General features: G+C 41.7%; 1 protein-coding gene across 2 annotated transcripts in view; it reads right to left on the bottom strand.

Annotated features, from left to right (window-relative positions):
* Positions 1–17622, bottom strand: part of SEC16B (SEC16 homolog B, endoplasmic reticulum export factor) — a 392979-nt gene that overhangs the window by 196830 nt on the left and 178527 nt on the right. For both annotated transcript variants that reach the window (XM_077453184.1, XM_077453185.1), the window contains one exon: positions 9372–9477. In XM_077453184.1, coding sequence (XP_077309310.1) covers positions 9372–9477 — 106 coding nt within the window. The remainder of the gene's footprint in view (positions 1–9371; positions 9478–17622) is intronic.

Below are 17622 nucleotides of genomic sequence, written 5' to 3'. Positions count from 1 at the left end.
AGATGTCTCAGGGGAAAGGTAGAAGACTTAAGCCCACCGCTGTCTTCAAGGGAGACTGGCTACATGTGGCAGTCTCCCCCCTTTGTTAGTCCCAACCAGTGTTGAATTACTCTGTTATCTCTTTGCTCCTGTGCCTCCGGGAAAGCCTCCTCATTTTGTGTTTTCGGCAGGATAGCAACCAAGCAACCGGCCAGAGGCAGGAGGTACCACTAAGGGCCATCGACAGCTTCCTCAACACTGTATCTACATTTTCCACCCGACTCCCCAGCTGGAATGGCCGATGTCTATTTATGGGGTTGTCTCTGCCCCCTGCCAGCCCACTTCTGGGGATTGACTGAGGCCCCATAAATATTCATAAATATTCATGGCAGTTCCTCCTAACCCCCAACCTCTAATTTTAGAAGGTTCTCCAACCTTACAGACACTAGGGGAGGGGCACCAGAGAGCTGCTAGGATGAGTCACCCAGCCCTGAAATATAAAAAACCCTGACTTAATTAAGACTCAAATTTACAGAGTTAAATTTTCCTACACTACACTTCTAGTAACACACACACTAGAGGGCCCTACACAAGAAAAAAAGGATTACTACATACATATGACATTATTTCTCACAACCAGACCACCTTATAAAAGACAATAATGTTTTGTTTTTTATAGGTAACTTTAAAAATGCTCAGTAAAGAAAAATCTTTGAACTATGAGTGATAATTCTGTTTGACACAAGGGATAACAGACTGAATGCAGAATTCAGCTTTCTAAATCATCACCAAATAGTTTTATGACCATTCTCACCTCCAGTGGCGGCCGGTCCAAAAGGGGCGCCGCCCCCCTAGTTTGCAAAATCTAAGCATAGAACAAATTTTTTTTTAATAGCTGATAATATGACTAACATTTTTTAACATCTTAAAGTTAAAAATTTTTAGTCATATTCAAATTTTTTTTTTTTTTAAATCAATCATTCTATGTGTGTGGCTGTGCACTGTGCATAGCGCCAGACTAATATGTTTCTATTAGGTTTGTCATTTTACAAGGACGTGATTAGAGCCTGAGGCTCTAAGTGGCTTATTTTATGTTGTCCTTGAGGGGCGCAGAGCACCGTCTCACTTTGTGATTAGCAAAATCAATATTCGCTATCAGTTTCCGCCTTCTCATCCCAGCCAATCAGGACAGAGGCTGAAGATTTGGAATCTGGAACCCGGAAAGAAGACCGGGTTAATACGGAAGCTGTGGTCGCTGGAGGGCTCCATTTGTAGGGTGAGTGCAGACCTGGAGCGTTTTTTTTTCGCCCCACCAAAATTGTTTAGCACCAGCCGATACTGCTTCCTTCTGTTACTCTTTCCTCTCCCCTCAGATTCCATTGCCCATTCTCTATTCTTTGTCTGTCTACCTTTCTCACTTTTGTTACCCTATGAGGGAATTTTTTTTAAGATTGGAGCAGACAGGATCTGGGGCAGCTGTGCATGGCAACCAATCAGCTTTCAGTACTCATTCTCAAAGTTTAACTGGCTGAAGCTAGAAGCTGATTGGTTGCTATGCACAACTGCTCCAGATTTGGTTAACTTGAGTATTAATAAATTCCCCACTAAGTGTTTGTTTTTTCCCAGAGATTGTTGTCTTTGCAGATGCGTTTTTTAACATTTTGCTACAAGTTTGGGTACCAGCACTGTTTCGACTAAGAAGTGTGGTGACCCTGGAAAGTTTGCCCTGATAATGTAACATTTGGTGCAAATAAACAAAAAATGTATCACAGGCAGTACTCAACTGTGTTGTTGCAAGAGCATCAATATGGCAAAAAATCACCTAAAGCATTAAAATTGTGAGAAATGTTTTCATATGTAGTTCAGTTACAAGCTCTATCATCTTTTCTCACAAATGGAATAAGTGCAGATTCATCCAGATTTGGCAGAGGTCACACTCATAAAAAAACCTTTCAAAGCCTGTCTGTTTCTTAATTGTCAATCTTGTGCTGAAAAAGAGGAACTTGCACTCAGATTTACTAAAACTGATGCACACAGAATCTGGAGCAGCTGTGCATTGTAGTCAATCAGCTTCTAGGATTTTTCTTTAAAGCTTGCCCCCCCGCCCCTGATTACTAAATGCTGTGGTGCAGTTTGCGTATTACTATAAGTTACCACATAATATGTGAATCCAGCCTGAATGTTCACATATGCAAAGATGACAAATAATATCAAAACAATGCTTCCAGATTCAAGAAATGTGCATGCAATGATTCATCTAATAATAAAAAAACAGCCAAAAAAATTGCACCTTAACCACTTAAGCCCTGGACCATTTTGCTGGCCAAAGACCAGAGCACTTTTTGCGATTTGACACTGCGTCGCTTTAACTGACAATTGTGCAGTCGTGCGATGGGGCTTCCAAACAAAATCAACGTCTTTTTTTCCCCACGAATAGAGCTTTCTTTTGGTGGTATTTGATCACCTCTGCGGTTTTTATTTTTTGCGACAATTTTGAAAAAATATTTTTTGCTTTTTTGCTATAATAAATATCCCCCAAAAATATATAATTTTTTTTCCCTCAGTTTAGGCCGATACGTATTCTTCTACATATTTTTGGTAAAAAAAAAATCACAATAAGCGTTTATTGGTTGGTTTGCGTAAAAGTTATAGCATCTACTAAATAGGGGATAGTTTTATGGCATTTTTATTAATATTTTTTTTTGCTAGTAATGGCAGCGATCAGCGATTTTTATCATGACTGCCACATAATGGCGTGCACGTCGGACAATTTTGGCACAATTTTGGGACCATTCGCATTTATACAGCGATCAGGGTGATTAAAATTGCATTGATTACTGTGTAAATGTGACTGGCAGTGAAGGGGTTAACACTAGGTGGCGCTGTAGGGGTTAAGTGCGTCCTAGGGATGTGTTCTAACTGTGAGGGGGAGGGGCTGTGTGTGCCACATCACTGATCATAACTCCCGATCACAGTGAGCTATGATCAGTGACAGTGTCACTAGGCAGAACGGGGAGATGCTTGTTTACATTCGCATCTCCCCGTTCTTCCTCTCTGTGAGAAAATCGCGGGTATCCCTGTGGGCATCGAGTCTGTGGGACCTATGATCCTACTCACAGAGCTCCCAGCCGGCGCGCGATGGCATGACAGCAAATTCAAAGGGATGTACAGGTAGGCCCATTGCACAGCTGTGCCATTCTGCCGATGTACATAGACGTGCGCCGGTCGAGAACTGGTTAATCAATCATTCTTTAGAGATGGTCACTACATTTTTTTTTGTTTAGGCAGGCTGCACATATTACAAGCTAGGTGAGCTACAGTGCCTTGAAAAAGTATTCATACCTCTTGACATTTTCCACATTTTGTCATGTTACAATCAAAAACGTAAATGTATTTTATTGTGATTTTATGTGATAGACCAACACAAAGTGGCACATAATTGTGAAGTGGAAGAAAAATGATAAATGGTTTTCAATATTTTTTACAAATAAATATATGAAATGTGTGGCGTGCATTTGTATTCAGCCTAAATCAATACTTTATAGAACCACCTTTCACTGTTATTACTAGACATGTGCAGAGTAAAATATTTCGTTTCGGAATTTCGTTTTCGTCCGAAAACTTAATTTATTTAGTTACTCCCGAAATTCGTTTTTATTTATTTCGTTTTTCGTTCAAAAATTGCATTCGTCCGAAAATCCACATGAATTACGGTCGAATCTGTCTTGGAAGGCTTATGGTGTCTGTCGAATGTATAAAGAAGATTCGACGGAGCTAACTATATAGCATACTTTAGAACCCTATTAAAGTCTATGGGACTACAACGTTCAAAATCTAAAGTGCTAATTTTAAAGGCTAATTTGCCAGTTACTGTCCTAAAAAGTGTTTGGGGACCCGGGTCCTGCCCCAGGGGACATGTATCAATGCAAAAAAAAGTTTTAAAAACGGCCGTTTTTTCGGGAGCAGTGATTTTAATAATGATTAAAGTGAAACAATAAAAGTGTAATATTCCTTTAAATTTCGTAGGGGGGGGGTTGTCTATAGTGTGCCTGTGAAGGGGCGCATGTTTCCCGTGCTTAGAACTGTCCCAGCACAAAGTGTCATTTATGCAGGAAAAAAAGTCCTTTAAAATCACTCGCAGCTATTATGAATTGTCGGCTCCCGTAATACAGAGAACACTCATTGAAAGTCATTGATAAAAAAATAAATAAATAAATTTAAAAAAAAGCGTGGGGGTCCCCCAAACTCAATTACCAGGCCCTTCAGGTCTGGTATGGATATTAAGGGGAACCCTGCCTCAAATTTAAGAAAAAATTTGACGTGGGGTTCCCCCTAAATATCCATAACCAGACCCTTCAGGTCTGGTATGGATATTAAGGGGAACCCCGCATCAAATTGAAAAAAAAATTGACGTGGGGTTCCCCCTAAAAATCCATACCAGACCCTTTATCCGAGCACGCAACCTGGCAGGCCGCAGGAAAAGAGGGGGGGACGAGAGAGCGCCCCCCCCTCCCTCCTGAACCGTACCAGGCCACATACCCTCAACATTGAGAGGATGCTTTGGGGGTCCGTGACCCTTCAAAGCACCTTGTCCCCATGTTGATGAGGACAAGGGCCTCATCCCCACAACCCTGGCCGTTGGTTGTGGAGGTCTGCGGGCGGGGGGCTTATCAGAATCTGGAAGCCCCCTTTAACAAGGGGACCCCCAGATCCCGGCCCCCCCCCTGTTTGAAATGGTAAGGGGGTACAAAAGCACCCCTACCATTTCACAAAGAAAGTGTAAAAAATGGTTAAATAAAACAAACACACTTTTGAAAAATTCCTTTGTGCTTTCGTTATCGTTTGTCAAAACGAAAACGAAAATAGCTGAAATTCGGACGAAAATGCATTCGGACGAAAACGAATGCACATGTCTAGTTATTACAGCTGCAAGTCTTTTTGGGGATGTCTCTACATGCTTTGCACATCTAGAGAGTGACATTTTTGCCCATTATTCTTTGAAAATAGCTCAAGCTCTGTCAGTTTGGATGGAGAGCGTCTGTGAACAGCAGTTTTCAAGTCTTGCCACAGATTCTCAACTGGATTTAGATCTGGACTTTGAATGGACCATTCCAACACCTGAATGTGCTTTGTTCTAAACCATTCCATTGTAGCTCTGGATGTATGTTTAGGGTCGTTGTCCTGCTGGAAGGTGAACCTCCTCCCCAGTCTAAAGTTTTTTGCAGATTCTAGCAAGTTCTTCTAAGATTGCCCTGTATTTGGCTCCATTCATCTTCCCATCAACTCTGACCAGTTTCCCTGTCCCTGCTGAAGAAAAGCATCCCCACAACATGGTGCTGCCACTACCATGTTTCACGGTGGGGATGGTGTGTTCAGGGTGATGTGCAGTGTTAGTTTTCCATCACACACAGTGTTTTGCTTTTAGGCCAAAAAGTTATATTTTGGTCTCATCTGACCAGATCACCTTCTTCCGCATGTTTGCTGTGTCCCCACATGGCTTCTCACAAACTGCAAATGAGACTTCTTATGGCTTTCTTTCAACAATGGCTTTCTTCTTGCCACTCTTCCATAAAGGCCAGATTTGTGGAGTGCATGACTAATGTTGCATACACACGACTGGACTTTCCAACAGACTAGGTCCGATGGTCTTCCTGACAGACTTTCGGCGGAGTTACGACGGCCTTCCCAGAGGAACGGACTTGCCCACACACGAACAGACAAAGTCCGTTTGCAAGTCTGTTCATTTTAAACATGATGTCGTAAACGGGACTAAACAAGGAAGTTCAATTGCCAATAGCCAATAGCTTCCCTTGCGTCGTATTTGGTTGGTCGGACCAGCACACAGACGAGCGGTTTTCCCAATTTTAGTACGTCGAAACTGAGTCCGTCGGATGGATTTGAAAAATGTTCTATTTCTAGGATGTTCTATTTCTAGGTCCGTTGGATTTATTTTTTGAAAAACGATCGGACTAGCCCACACACGATCGGATTGTCCGACGGACTAATCCCTTCAGACCTAGTCTGCCGAAAAGTCCAGTCGTGTGTACACGCCATAATAGTAGTCCTGTGGACAGATTCTCCCACCTGAGCTGTGGATCTCTGCAGCTCCTCCAGAGTTACCATGGGCCTCTTGGCTGCTTCTCTGATTAATGTTCTCCTTGCCCGGCCTGTCAGTTTAGGTGGATGGCCATGTCTTGGTAGGTTCGCAGTGCCATACAAAGCTTGGGATATTTTTTTATAGCCTAACTCGGCTTTAAACTTCTCCACAACATTACATGACCTGTCTGGTGTGTTTTTTGGCCTTCATGATGCTTTTTGTTCACTATGGTTCTCTAACAAACCTCTGATGGCTTCACAGAACAGCTGGATTTATACACAGATTAAATTACACACAGATGGACTCTATTTACTAATTAGGTGACTTCAGAAGGCAATTGGGCCCACTAGATTTTAGTTACGGGTCTCAAAGTAAAGGGGACTGAATACAAATGTACAAAGATTGTAAAATGTGTAAAAAATTTAAAACCATTTATCATTTTCCTTCCACATCACAATTATGTGCCACTTTGTGTTGGTCTATCACATAAAATCCCAGTAAAATACATTTATGTTTTTGGTTGTAACATGACAAAATGTGGAAAATTTCAAGGGGTATGAAAGCTTTTTCAAGGCACTATAAGGTTCAGGCCAAACTGAGCTTGGAATGAACCCACAGGAAGCTATCACATAATAACAGGCTGCCATCCCAATTTGCTGGGGCTGTGGAATTCCTCAACATGCAGCTGTGCATAATGAAGAGATGAGGATGCTCATAACACCATTGTCCTAATATACCACATGGCATATGGACAATATTGGCCTAAACCTAAGACTGGCCATAGATGGATCCCTTTTCTTTTCTTTTTTGATCAGCCAGGGGGCTGATCGAAAAAAAAAAATCCAAACTAGTTTTCCCATTCACTGGGAACTTTCATTGGGGACTTCTCCACTGCCAGAATGCTCCAATCAGCACTAAAGTCTAATGATTGCAGCCCACTGATTGAATGAAAATGTCCCAACATCCCATTTAACAAAAGTTGATTGTTAGATCGACTTCTGTCTAGTGTGAATGGTCATAGAATTATCATGGGCATTGATGAGGTGGCACTTATGGGCACTGATTAGGAGGCACTAATATACCGCACTTATGGGCATTGATGGGTGGCACTGATATGTTGCACTGATGAGCACTGATAGACGGCACTGATAGGTGCCACTACTGGGCACTGTTAGGTGGCACTGATTAGAACTGATAGGCAGCACTGGTGGGCACTGATAGGTGGCAGGGATAGGCAGCACTGATGTGCACTGATTGGTGGCACTGATAGACAGTGATGGACATTGATGGGCAGCACTGATAGCCAGCACTGACCGGCATCACTAATGGACACTGAGTGGTGGCACGTTTGGACGCTGGTGGGCACTGATTGCTGGCACTGGTGGGCAATGGGCACTGATTGCTGGCACTGAATGGTGACACTGGTGGCGCTCTAATGTAATCAGGGCACTGATGATCATTACATGCTTTGTTGTCCCCTACGAGGAGATGGCGCTGATTACTGGCATTTCCGTGTTTACATGTGACCGGCTGTGATTGGACACAGCCGATCACATGGTTAAAGAGCCACAGACAGAGATCAGGGTCACGCCTTTTCATAGCAACACAGTGCGGCCGTGATTGCCACGCTGCGTGCCCCCGTGGGGGCCCAAAATCGGCCGTTCTGGGATACCGTCATATGACAGCGTCCCAGAACGAGTGTCGCACCTCCCCGCTGTCATTCTATGAATTAAGATAAAAAAGCCTTCTGTGTGTAGCAGCCCCACTCAGCCCCCCTAATACTTACCTGAGCCCAATCTCTGTCCAGCAATGTCCACGAGTGTCTTGGGTGTCTGAGACTCTCCCTCTTGATTGGCTAGGAAACAGCAGCAGCGCCATTGGCTCCCATTGCTGTCAATCAAAGTTAGTTAGCCAATCAGGAGTTCCATGGAGCTCCATGTCTGAATGGACACATGGAGCTGTGACTCGGCTCGTGTGTCCCCATAGCAAGCTGCTTGCTGTGGGGGCACTTGACAGGATGGAGGGGCCAGAAGCACAGAAGAGAGACCAGAGAAGAGGAGGATCTAGGCTGCTCTGTGCAAATCCACTACAAAGGGCAGGTAAGTATGAAATGATTGTTATTTTTATAGAAAAAAGCACGAGATTTTACAATCACTTTATTCTCGGTCAGAAGCTAATTGCACAACCTCCTTTAGATGTACTGACAACTATATAGTGTGAGAACTGACTTTATGGTCATCAAACGGACTGTTGTTATATGTCTTTGCACTATACAGCTGCTAAATCTAAAGGCCGGTACACACGTACTGAAAGTCAGTACACGCGTACTGCTGTCTGTTCAACTCAAGCTGGTCTACTGAACCAATGGCTGCAAACTCTGATTAGTTTATTCTGATGGGGGTGAGGGGGGAATCCCAGAGTGCCTGCTGTCAGAATAGAATATCTGAGCAGCATCATTGTCTAGATGCAGGGATCTCATTTATTTTTATTTTTTTTCGTTTGACCTGCTGTACAAAAAACAAAAACGGAATGTGTATACTCAGGTAAAAGTGTTCCTAAACCCAGGACGCTGCATTCACTATATCTGGTCTCCCACAGTACACAGACCATGGACTTGCAATGATTTAAGTAAATATAAACTGCTAAATACCTTTTCTCATCTGCAATATATAGCAGTCTTATGACTTCTATCAGTGTCTGGTTATATCTTGTAAGAGGAGTTTTCATTCCACTCTGACGGTCCTGTGAGGCTGTAGAACCCTTGACCCCCTGTCTGGACAGTGCTGATTGGCCCTGTGCTGATCACATGCACCCTCCCCAAAAAAAAAAAAAAAAGTAAGAAACTCTCTAGCAATACACACCAAACTGAGCATGTGCAGTGTCCCCAACACTATGTTCTATCAAGAGATAGATTGGGGGCAGTGGAAGAAGGGGAGGATCAGAGAAGACAGGATAAAACAGCCTTTTTACACAATGCAGAGGATTAACCCCTTAGGTTCCACAAGCATGCTTTAATGCATATACAGATTTATTTTATTGTTGTGGTTATAGTAAGACTTTAAGCCTGTAAATGTAAAGGAAATTGTACATGGATTAAACAATTAGGTTGTAATTTTAGGCGCAAATTTTAATAAAATACCTGTATGTACACTGTGGGAAATGGTGAAATGGGCATAAACTCCAAAAGACGGGGACTGGGCATTAAATTAACAGGATTATAGAAGGAGAAAATGTTAGAAAATAAATACTAAAGAGCAACATGCAGAATAAACTGTGTTGGTAGCAGGTACAGTACCTGGAAAGAAGGAATAAAATGGCCGGGTTTTCCCAAACTTTGGCAGTATTCCAGGATCTCCGTGCATTGGATGTTGGCAGTGCTGGCAAACCTCTTAAACGTTTGGCTGAAAGATATCAGAAGATAGTTAACACCTTCCAGCATGGAGGGTAAGGTGGGGGATTGGAGAGCATGAATCGGACCCAAAGAACACAGAAAAAAAAGAACTTTTACAAGTGGAAAAATACAAATACAACAGAAAACCTTTCCCGTTAGACATCCACAAGGAAGAAATCTATAGAAAAACATTGCCCTCCAGTGGTAAAATGAAATGTTTGCTAGACTAAAGATTTTCTTTCTTTTTTTTTCTTATAACGAGTCTAAAAACGCAAACCTAGGGATTTAGTAAACAATTGCAAGCCAGAGTTGGAAGACTTAAGATTGTAACAACTGGAATTCGATAATGAGTTGCAACTGTTTACAAGTATGTGTTGGCGAAATCAGTCAGTGCTGAATGGCAGCCAATTCTTTTGCCAGTTGGGTCTTTCGCTTAGAGGATTTTTCTAATGTTTATCAAAATGTGGCAGATGCACTAGATGCAAACAAAGGGAAATATATCTTATGTTGTGCTAAGGTCTATCACAGTTAAAGCAGAACTATGCGCCATCTGAGCACCACATACCCAAAACGCTTTAATTCAATTTTAATATTCAAAGCAAACTTACCATCCATCCATGTCTCTATGCTTTACCTTGAAAAACAACCTAGCTTTTTTCGAGCCATACTTCTCCTCTGGGTCACTTTGTTCTGTACTACTGTGACCCAGATCCTGAGCCGGTCCAGGCTCTGGAGGGATCCAGACTAATGTCAAAATCCACCCAGAAGCCTAAGTAGCAGCTGGCTCAGCCTCTCAGTGCGCTACTTAGAGCCTGAGCCAGCACAGCCCAGGGATGGATCCAGGGGGGGGCAACGGGGCAATTGCTACCCCCGAGAAAATAATAAGCAGGTGACTGAGCAGCGGACAGGCAATCATGCCGGTGGGTGGTTGGGCTGTCATGTGACTGAGCAAGCAGGCAGGTGATACCCATCTGAATATGTGACTGAAGGGACATTGCGTCGCGACCATCTTGATACTCCCTCATTCGTCCACAGTAAGCCTAGTGTTATAAGTCGGCAAGCAGACATCTTTATACACTCACCGGAGTCTTGCTTTTCACAGGTATTTTTAAAAGTAAACTCAACTTATATTTCACTAAATAAGCTTAGTTTACTGTTAAAAATAACTGTGAAAAGCAAGACTCCGGTGGGTGTATAAAGATGTCCGCTTGCCAACTTCTAACTCTAGGCTTACTGCAGACAAGTGGGGGGTGTACCAAGATGGCCGCAATGCAACATCACTTTATGACAATCCGCATCTTGTGGCAGGTGACATTGGCAAGTGACAATCTACATATGGTTGCAGGGGATGTGGCAAGTGACATGGCAAGGGACAATCTGCATTTGGTGGCAGCCAACAGTGGCAAGTGACACGCTGCATCTGGTGGCAGGCGACAGTAGCAAGTGACACACACAGGGCTCCCACTGATTCTGCATTATGGTGAGTTGAATTATTTCATTTTATATTACAATGTAATAATAGAAATAACGCGCTTCAATCATCCTGACACCATTAAAGCACCAACACCAGCCATTGCCCTGACAAATTGCCCGCAAAATTTTCTGCCAGTGCCCCTAGGCTCTGGATCCGCCCTTGGCACAGCCCGATGGTCCAGTGAGCACTGGAGGGGTAGAGCACAGAGCTGGTGATGGACAGTCACCGCTCTCTGCTAACTGAAAAGGTCTTGATGACTCAGAGGTCTTTGATCACTCAGTCCTCAGTGTAAAGCCAGCAGGGGAAATTATGTATGTTTGTTATTTTGAAATCCCACATTTCTCTTTTAAAAATAGTCCATGTTGATTGAGAGAGTAAAGTTTGACTTTAAAGTGCCACTAAATTCTGGTTTAAAATAAAAATAATCTATTCAAGTTGCTTTGATTGCTTTCTTTGTTGTTGTGATACAACTTCCTGTGAGAGCATGTGTGTTAAACACAAGGCCTGCAAGGCAAATCTGGTCCGCCAGGCCATTTCATGTGGCCCTTGCACCTCTCCTGCAGCTGCGGAACTCCCCTCCTCTCCACCCACACCTTGTCTTAGTAGAGAGGAGGACAGAACTCCTCCAACAGATCCTGTGCTTCTGTGTGTAGTCGCGAAGAGGCTTGTCTCAGCCCCCGCTCTGTGCAGCTGACTCCAGTCCTCCTCTGGTCCAGACCCTGCACTTTCTGCTTCCCAACTCCGCCCCCACCATCTCCTCAGCAGCAGTACAAGGCAAGGGGGGTGCACTGTGATATAAGGGGGGGTGGGGTGGGGTGCTCTGGACATTTAGTCTTCAAGATACAAACCAAACCTATGTGCTGCACACTGGTAAACAGCGGTTTTGTTTTGATCATTTCCATTTTTCCAGTAGACTGCTGGTAGCATGGTACTGTGAGGTCAAGAATTACAGTATTATTATCCCAATTGGTCTAGCGCCTTTGGTCTAGCACCCTTCAGCTACCGCTGGCTGACTTAGGGGGAGATCACATGACCAGACCAGCCTAAAAATAGGTAAATATATTAATCTTTCTTACACAGGTTAGTTAGCATAGGTGTTAAGAAAGAGGAGGGGGAGGGGACAGTTTTAAGACTAGTTAGATATAAGCTCGGATTTCACTTTAACCTCCCTGGCGGTATTATTATTTCCGATTTTAGGTGCTGAAAGTGGTACCATTATTTTGCATGAAAATTTGGCGTTTTATATTGTAGTCCTGTAATTCTTAGCAATAACTCTCTTAAATCTGTCCAAACCAGAGTCTAGCAGACATCCCGGGTATGATAAAGTTTGAAAAATTAAATCATAAATTATATTATAATAAATATTTATAAATAATTATACCAAATAATAATATAAAAATAATAAAAATTATTCAATAATGTAATCAAATCAAAAACACTGAAATTTGCTCAGTTGCAGAATTGTCACTGTCATTACTTTTCAGTATTTGATGACGGATCTCCCCACAAATCGCTATCCCTCAATTCTGCAAGTGATTCTAATTTATTATCGCTGTTTTCTAGCTGGTCTAAAACCATTTTTGATGTAAAGGGACAGTTTTGGTTGCTATGGACAATCTCCAGTTTCCAGGCAGAAAGAACACTTTTTATAATATAAAACTGCATGCAGGGCACTGGGCAGACCACTAGGGACAAAGGGGATGTGAAATATTTACATACAGTAATGTAATCTGTAAGATTACATTATACTGTATGTATACTGTGTGTTTTACTTTTTGAATTTGGCGCCGTCCTCCGTCCCCGTGCGTCGCAACGCTCGCAGGGAACGGAGCCCGGCGATGTGATGAATCGAGCGGAGGACGAGCCGCTCATAGTGCAGGGAGACATCGCTGGATCCAGGGGACAAGGTAAGTAAACTCATCCTGGATCCAGCGATGCGATCCCGAGTCTGGCTTGGGGTTGCCGCTTTTGGTTCTGAATTTTCACCCCGAGCCAGACTTGGGAATACCTCCAGGGGGGTTAAGACCATATCAACACATAGGCCTCATTAACATGGGGCAATGACATACAGGATTTTGTATGTATTTACATGTACAAGTAGAACTTAAAGTGGGGTACCTCCTAAAAAAAAAAAAAATAAAAGTCAGCAGCTACAAATACTGCAGCTGCTGATTTTTAATAATGTGACACTTACCTGTCCCAGGGTCCAGCGATGCGGCGGAATGAAGCCCCCCCTCATTCCCCGCTCCACTCGCGGCGCTGTCATTCGTACTGTGGGCACCCAGCTGTGGCTTCACAGCCGGGCACCCACTGCGCATGCGCGAGCGGCCCAGGGCGCCGTGATACGCCGCGCAGTCACCTGGAACACGTGACAGGCAAGGAAGAAGGCAGACTACGAGGGACCCCCTAGCAACAGGTATTTAGAGGTAAGTAAAACATTTTTTTTTCCCAATTATTTATTTATTTATTTTTTTAAGAATTTCAAAAAAAAATAATATTTTTTGGTGGCAACACCACTTTAAGGCAAAACTTTTTTTTTCCATTTTGTATAGAGTTAGGGATGGTTCCAACCCCTGTCAGTTTTTTTGCCATCTGTATCCCATTAGGGAGATTTCCCTTCACTTTCTGTCCCATGGCCAAACAGGAAGTAAGAGGAAATCCATCCAAAGTGAGGGAACCCTGGTGTGTCACCAGATCTAGTGTCCCTATTGGAAGATTTCCCTTCTATTATGCCCTGTACACACAGTCAGAAATTCAGATGGAAAAAGTCAGATCGGATTATGTTGTCGGAAAAACCAATCATGTGTGGGCTCTATCAGACTTTTTCTGTCGGATTTTCCGACGCACAAAGTTTGAGAGCAGGATATCAAATTTTCCGACAACAAAATCTGATTGCATAAATTCTGATCGTGTGTAGAGTGTAAGTGTAAGTGCCACGCATGCTCAGAATAAACTAAGAGACAAAAGCTATTGGCTACTGGCCCTTTTATAGTCCCGACGTACGTGTTTGACGCCACCTCATTCAGAACGATCGGATTTTCTGACAACTTTGTGCGACCGTGTGTATGCAACACAAGTTTTGGACAAAATCCGTCGGAAAAAATACGATGGATTTTGTGGTTGGAATGTCCGACCGTGTGTATGGGGCATATCTGTTCTGATATCAACCCAAATTTTTGAATTTTTTTTACTTCCTGCCGAGCGTACGGAGATGTGTGTACTCGGCTTTCGGGGGTTATACTGGGATGCTGCCCGCAGCTGCCGTTGTTTAGAGTGGGCGATCGGTTCTTATCATCAGAAAGCTGATGTGGCTAGAAGCCGCTCAGTTGTTATCTCGGAGGAGTGGGAGGGGACATCCCCCCTCCTGCCGCCTCCCGCTGCTCTTCCCAGGCCTCCCAGTGGTACGGGAGGCCAAACCACAAGTTCCCGCAGCTAGTGACAGACTGGAATGAAGCCGGAAACGGCTTCATTCCAGTCTCCTTGATGTAAACACGGAAGTGACGTCACAACGTCACTTCCTGTTTACTCAGCTGCCAATGGCGCCAGTTTTTTAAAAATATACAGGATTCAGATACACCGTTTTCGGTGATCTGAATACTTTGAAGTGCAAAGGAGGGATTGGAGGTCTTTTAGACCCCCGATCCCTCCATAAAGAGTACCTGTCACCACCTATTACTGTCACAGGGGATGTTTAGATTCCTTGTGACAGCAATAAAAGTGATCCAATTTTCTTTTTATTTAAAAACACAATTTAATAATATAAAAATAAATAAGAAAAAAATATTTTTTCAAACCACCCCGTCACCGCGAGCTCACGCAGCAAATAAAACGCATACGGAAGTTGCGCTCGCATATGTAAACGGTGTTCAAATCATACATGTGAGGTATCCCCGCGATCGTCAGAACGAGAGCAATAATTCTAGCATTAGACCAAAGTTTGTCACTATTCCCTGAGTTTGTCGCAATTATAATGTTTGGCATCTATTTACATGGCGTAGCATCATCTTTCACATTATACAAAAAAATTGGGATAACTATACTGTTTTGTTTTTTTAAATTCATGAAAGTGTCCCTTTTCCCAAAAAATTGCGTTTAAAACACTGCTGCACAAATACCGTGTGACATAAAATATTGCAACAATTGCCATTTTATTCTCTATAGATTCTCCGCAAAAAAATATATATATATATATATATATATATATATATATATATATATATATATATATATATATATATATATATAATGTTTGGGGGTTCTAAGTAATTTTCTAGCAAAAAATATGGATTTTAACTTGTAAACACCAAATGCCAGAAATAGGCTTAGTCACAAAAGGATTAAAGTGGTAAACATGTTATACTTGCAATGGTGTTGCACAGAGTGGCCCCAAACCACCTCTGTGTGCCCCCCACAGCAAGCTAGCCTTGCTCCCGAGCCGGGCTGTGTACCTCCATAGACACTCAAAATGCAGCTCGGCACCGCCCCCTTCTCAAAGGATTTGACAGACAGCAGCAGGAGCCAATAGCTCTCACAGCTGACAATGCTGCCCTGTGTCCTGTTAGGAGAAGAACGTGCAGACAGGCACAGCGCTGGATTGAGATAGGACTCGGGTAAGTATATAGGGAGGTGGGGATGGGGGGTGATGCAATTACTAGGACACTTTTTATGTTAATACAGTGAATGCATTAAAGAAAAAAATGTCCTGCCTTTAGGACCACATTAGGATTGTGTATATTTCCCAGATAATTTCTCCTAAATAGGAAGCTAGTGTGAACGTACTGTAGCCTTACTCACCCCAAAAAATGTCTCTTCCAGATGTATTTCACAGAATAATAGCTCTATGATTTTTATGGATCTAATGTAAATTTTGTGACAGTCTCAGCTAAAGACTGATGACATGATAGACTAATGTATGAAAAATGTTTTAAAAGGCAGATCAAACCAAAAGGGTTCTTTTCATTTTCAGGGGGAAAAAAAAAATTACAATTGGAAGGTGACTGGTTCCTACAGGCAACACTTTGCATACATGTCCGCTACAGAAATCAAAGGCAGCTTGTCAAATGAATTACGTGAACAGCCAGCATCATCTTCAGCTTTTTAAAATAATAATAATCGTTATTTAATAATAATTTCTAACAAGCCCTTCAGCATAACCTGATCTGTATAGTACAGAATGCTGCTATCCTGGGCTTTTCTTGACCTTTCTGATTTACATTAGACATGTGCAATTCATTTCCTTCCAAATTCGTTTTTCAACAAAATTTGACAAATTTGTTCATTCGGAAATATTCGAATTAATGAAAACACATTTTTCTGAAAATCGAAAAACCCGAAGATTGGGAATCTCGGAAATTCTAAAATCCAAAAATAAGAATGAAAATCTGAAAATTCAAAAGAACAAAAATACCAAAATAAGAATGAAAAGTAGAAAACCCAAAAATGAGAAAATCTGAAATAACTAACTAACTAAAAATAACTATTACTATCAAATTATAGGTATTGGAATTTCCTTTTAAATTTGGCTGTTAGTGAACTTAATGAGTACGAATTTATCCAAAGGTAAAATATCCGAAATAACGAATTTTGTAGCGAAACAAATGGAATGGAATGAATTAATAATAATAAATAATAAATAAAAACGTTATTATTATTATTTATTATTATTATTCATTTTATGTTTTATTAATTTAGATGTGGCATTTCCTTTGCAATTTGGCTGTTAGTGAACTTAATGAGTACAAATTTATCCAAAGGAAAAATGATCCGAAATAACGAATGATGTATCGAAACAAATGTAATTTAATGAATTAATAATAATAAATAATAATAATAAAAACGTTATTATTATTAATTTGTTATGTTTTATTCATTTAGATGCGGCATTCGTTATTTCGGATAATTCGTAACTTCGGATAAATTTGTATTAATTATGTTCATTAACTGCCAAATTTGAAAGGAAATTTCAATACCTCTAATTTAATAGTTAGTTATTATTAGTTATTATTTCAGATTTTCGAATTTTCAAACTTTCTTTCTTTTTTCTTATTTTACAAATTTTCAGATTTTTGAATTTCTGAATTTCTGAATTTTCGGATTTCAAATTTTGGAATTTTCAAATAGATTTGAAATAACGAATGACCCGAAAAAAAGAAAAAACGATGAAACGAAAACAAACACATTTTTTGGCAGTGTCTAATTTACAATACCCCTTTACAGGCCACAGCAAAAAGTGCACTTAATTGGCCCCTACTCAGCTTCACATACTTACCTCTACTTTACCTCCCTGCTGCTCTGTTCAGCCACCAAGAGCAAGGAAAGACAACTGAGTGTAAGCTCTAAGTTACTCTAGTAAGAGCTTGCACAAGGCTGAGAGCTCTCCTGTCTCCAGGTGATAGTGCTGGGCCAATCACCAAGCATCAGTACTGTTATATAGAATGATGTCAGTCTGACATATCAGAAACCCTGCTACTATCGTTATTGTTTGCCCCAGGGAAAAGCAATACTCTCTCTATTAACATAGACAGGTATGCTTAGCCAAATGCTCATCTTAATGTTTACCTTAATGTGGAACTAAATCCTTTGCAGCCAACAAAGTGGCCACTTTAACCTCTGTTTGATCTGTAGTTGCCATGGTTCTGCAAAGGTGATTGAAAGAAATGCAAACAAAATAAATCTAACTGA

This window comes from Lithobates pipiens, unplaced genomic scaffold (genome assembly GCF_037356315.1).
Source record: "Lithobates pipiens isolate NorthernLeopardFrog02 unplaced genomic scaffold, aLitPip1_a1.2 Scaffold_23, whole genome shotgun sequence".
NCBI classification, from domain to species: domain Eukaryota; kingdom Metazoa; phylum Chordata; class Amphibia; order Anura; family Ranidae; genus Lithobates; species Lithobates pipiens.
Note: the sequence above shows the minus strand (reverse complement) of the source record. Positions and strands in the feature narration are given on the sequence as shown.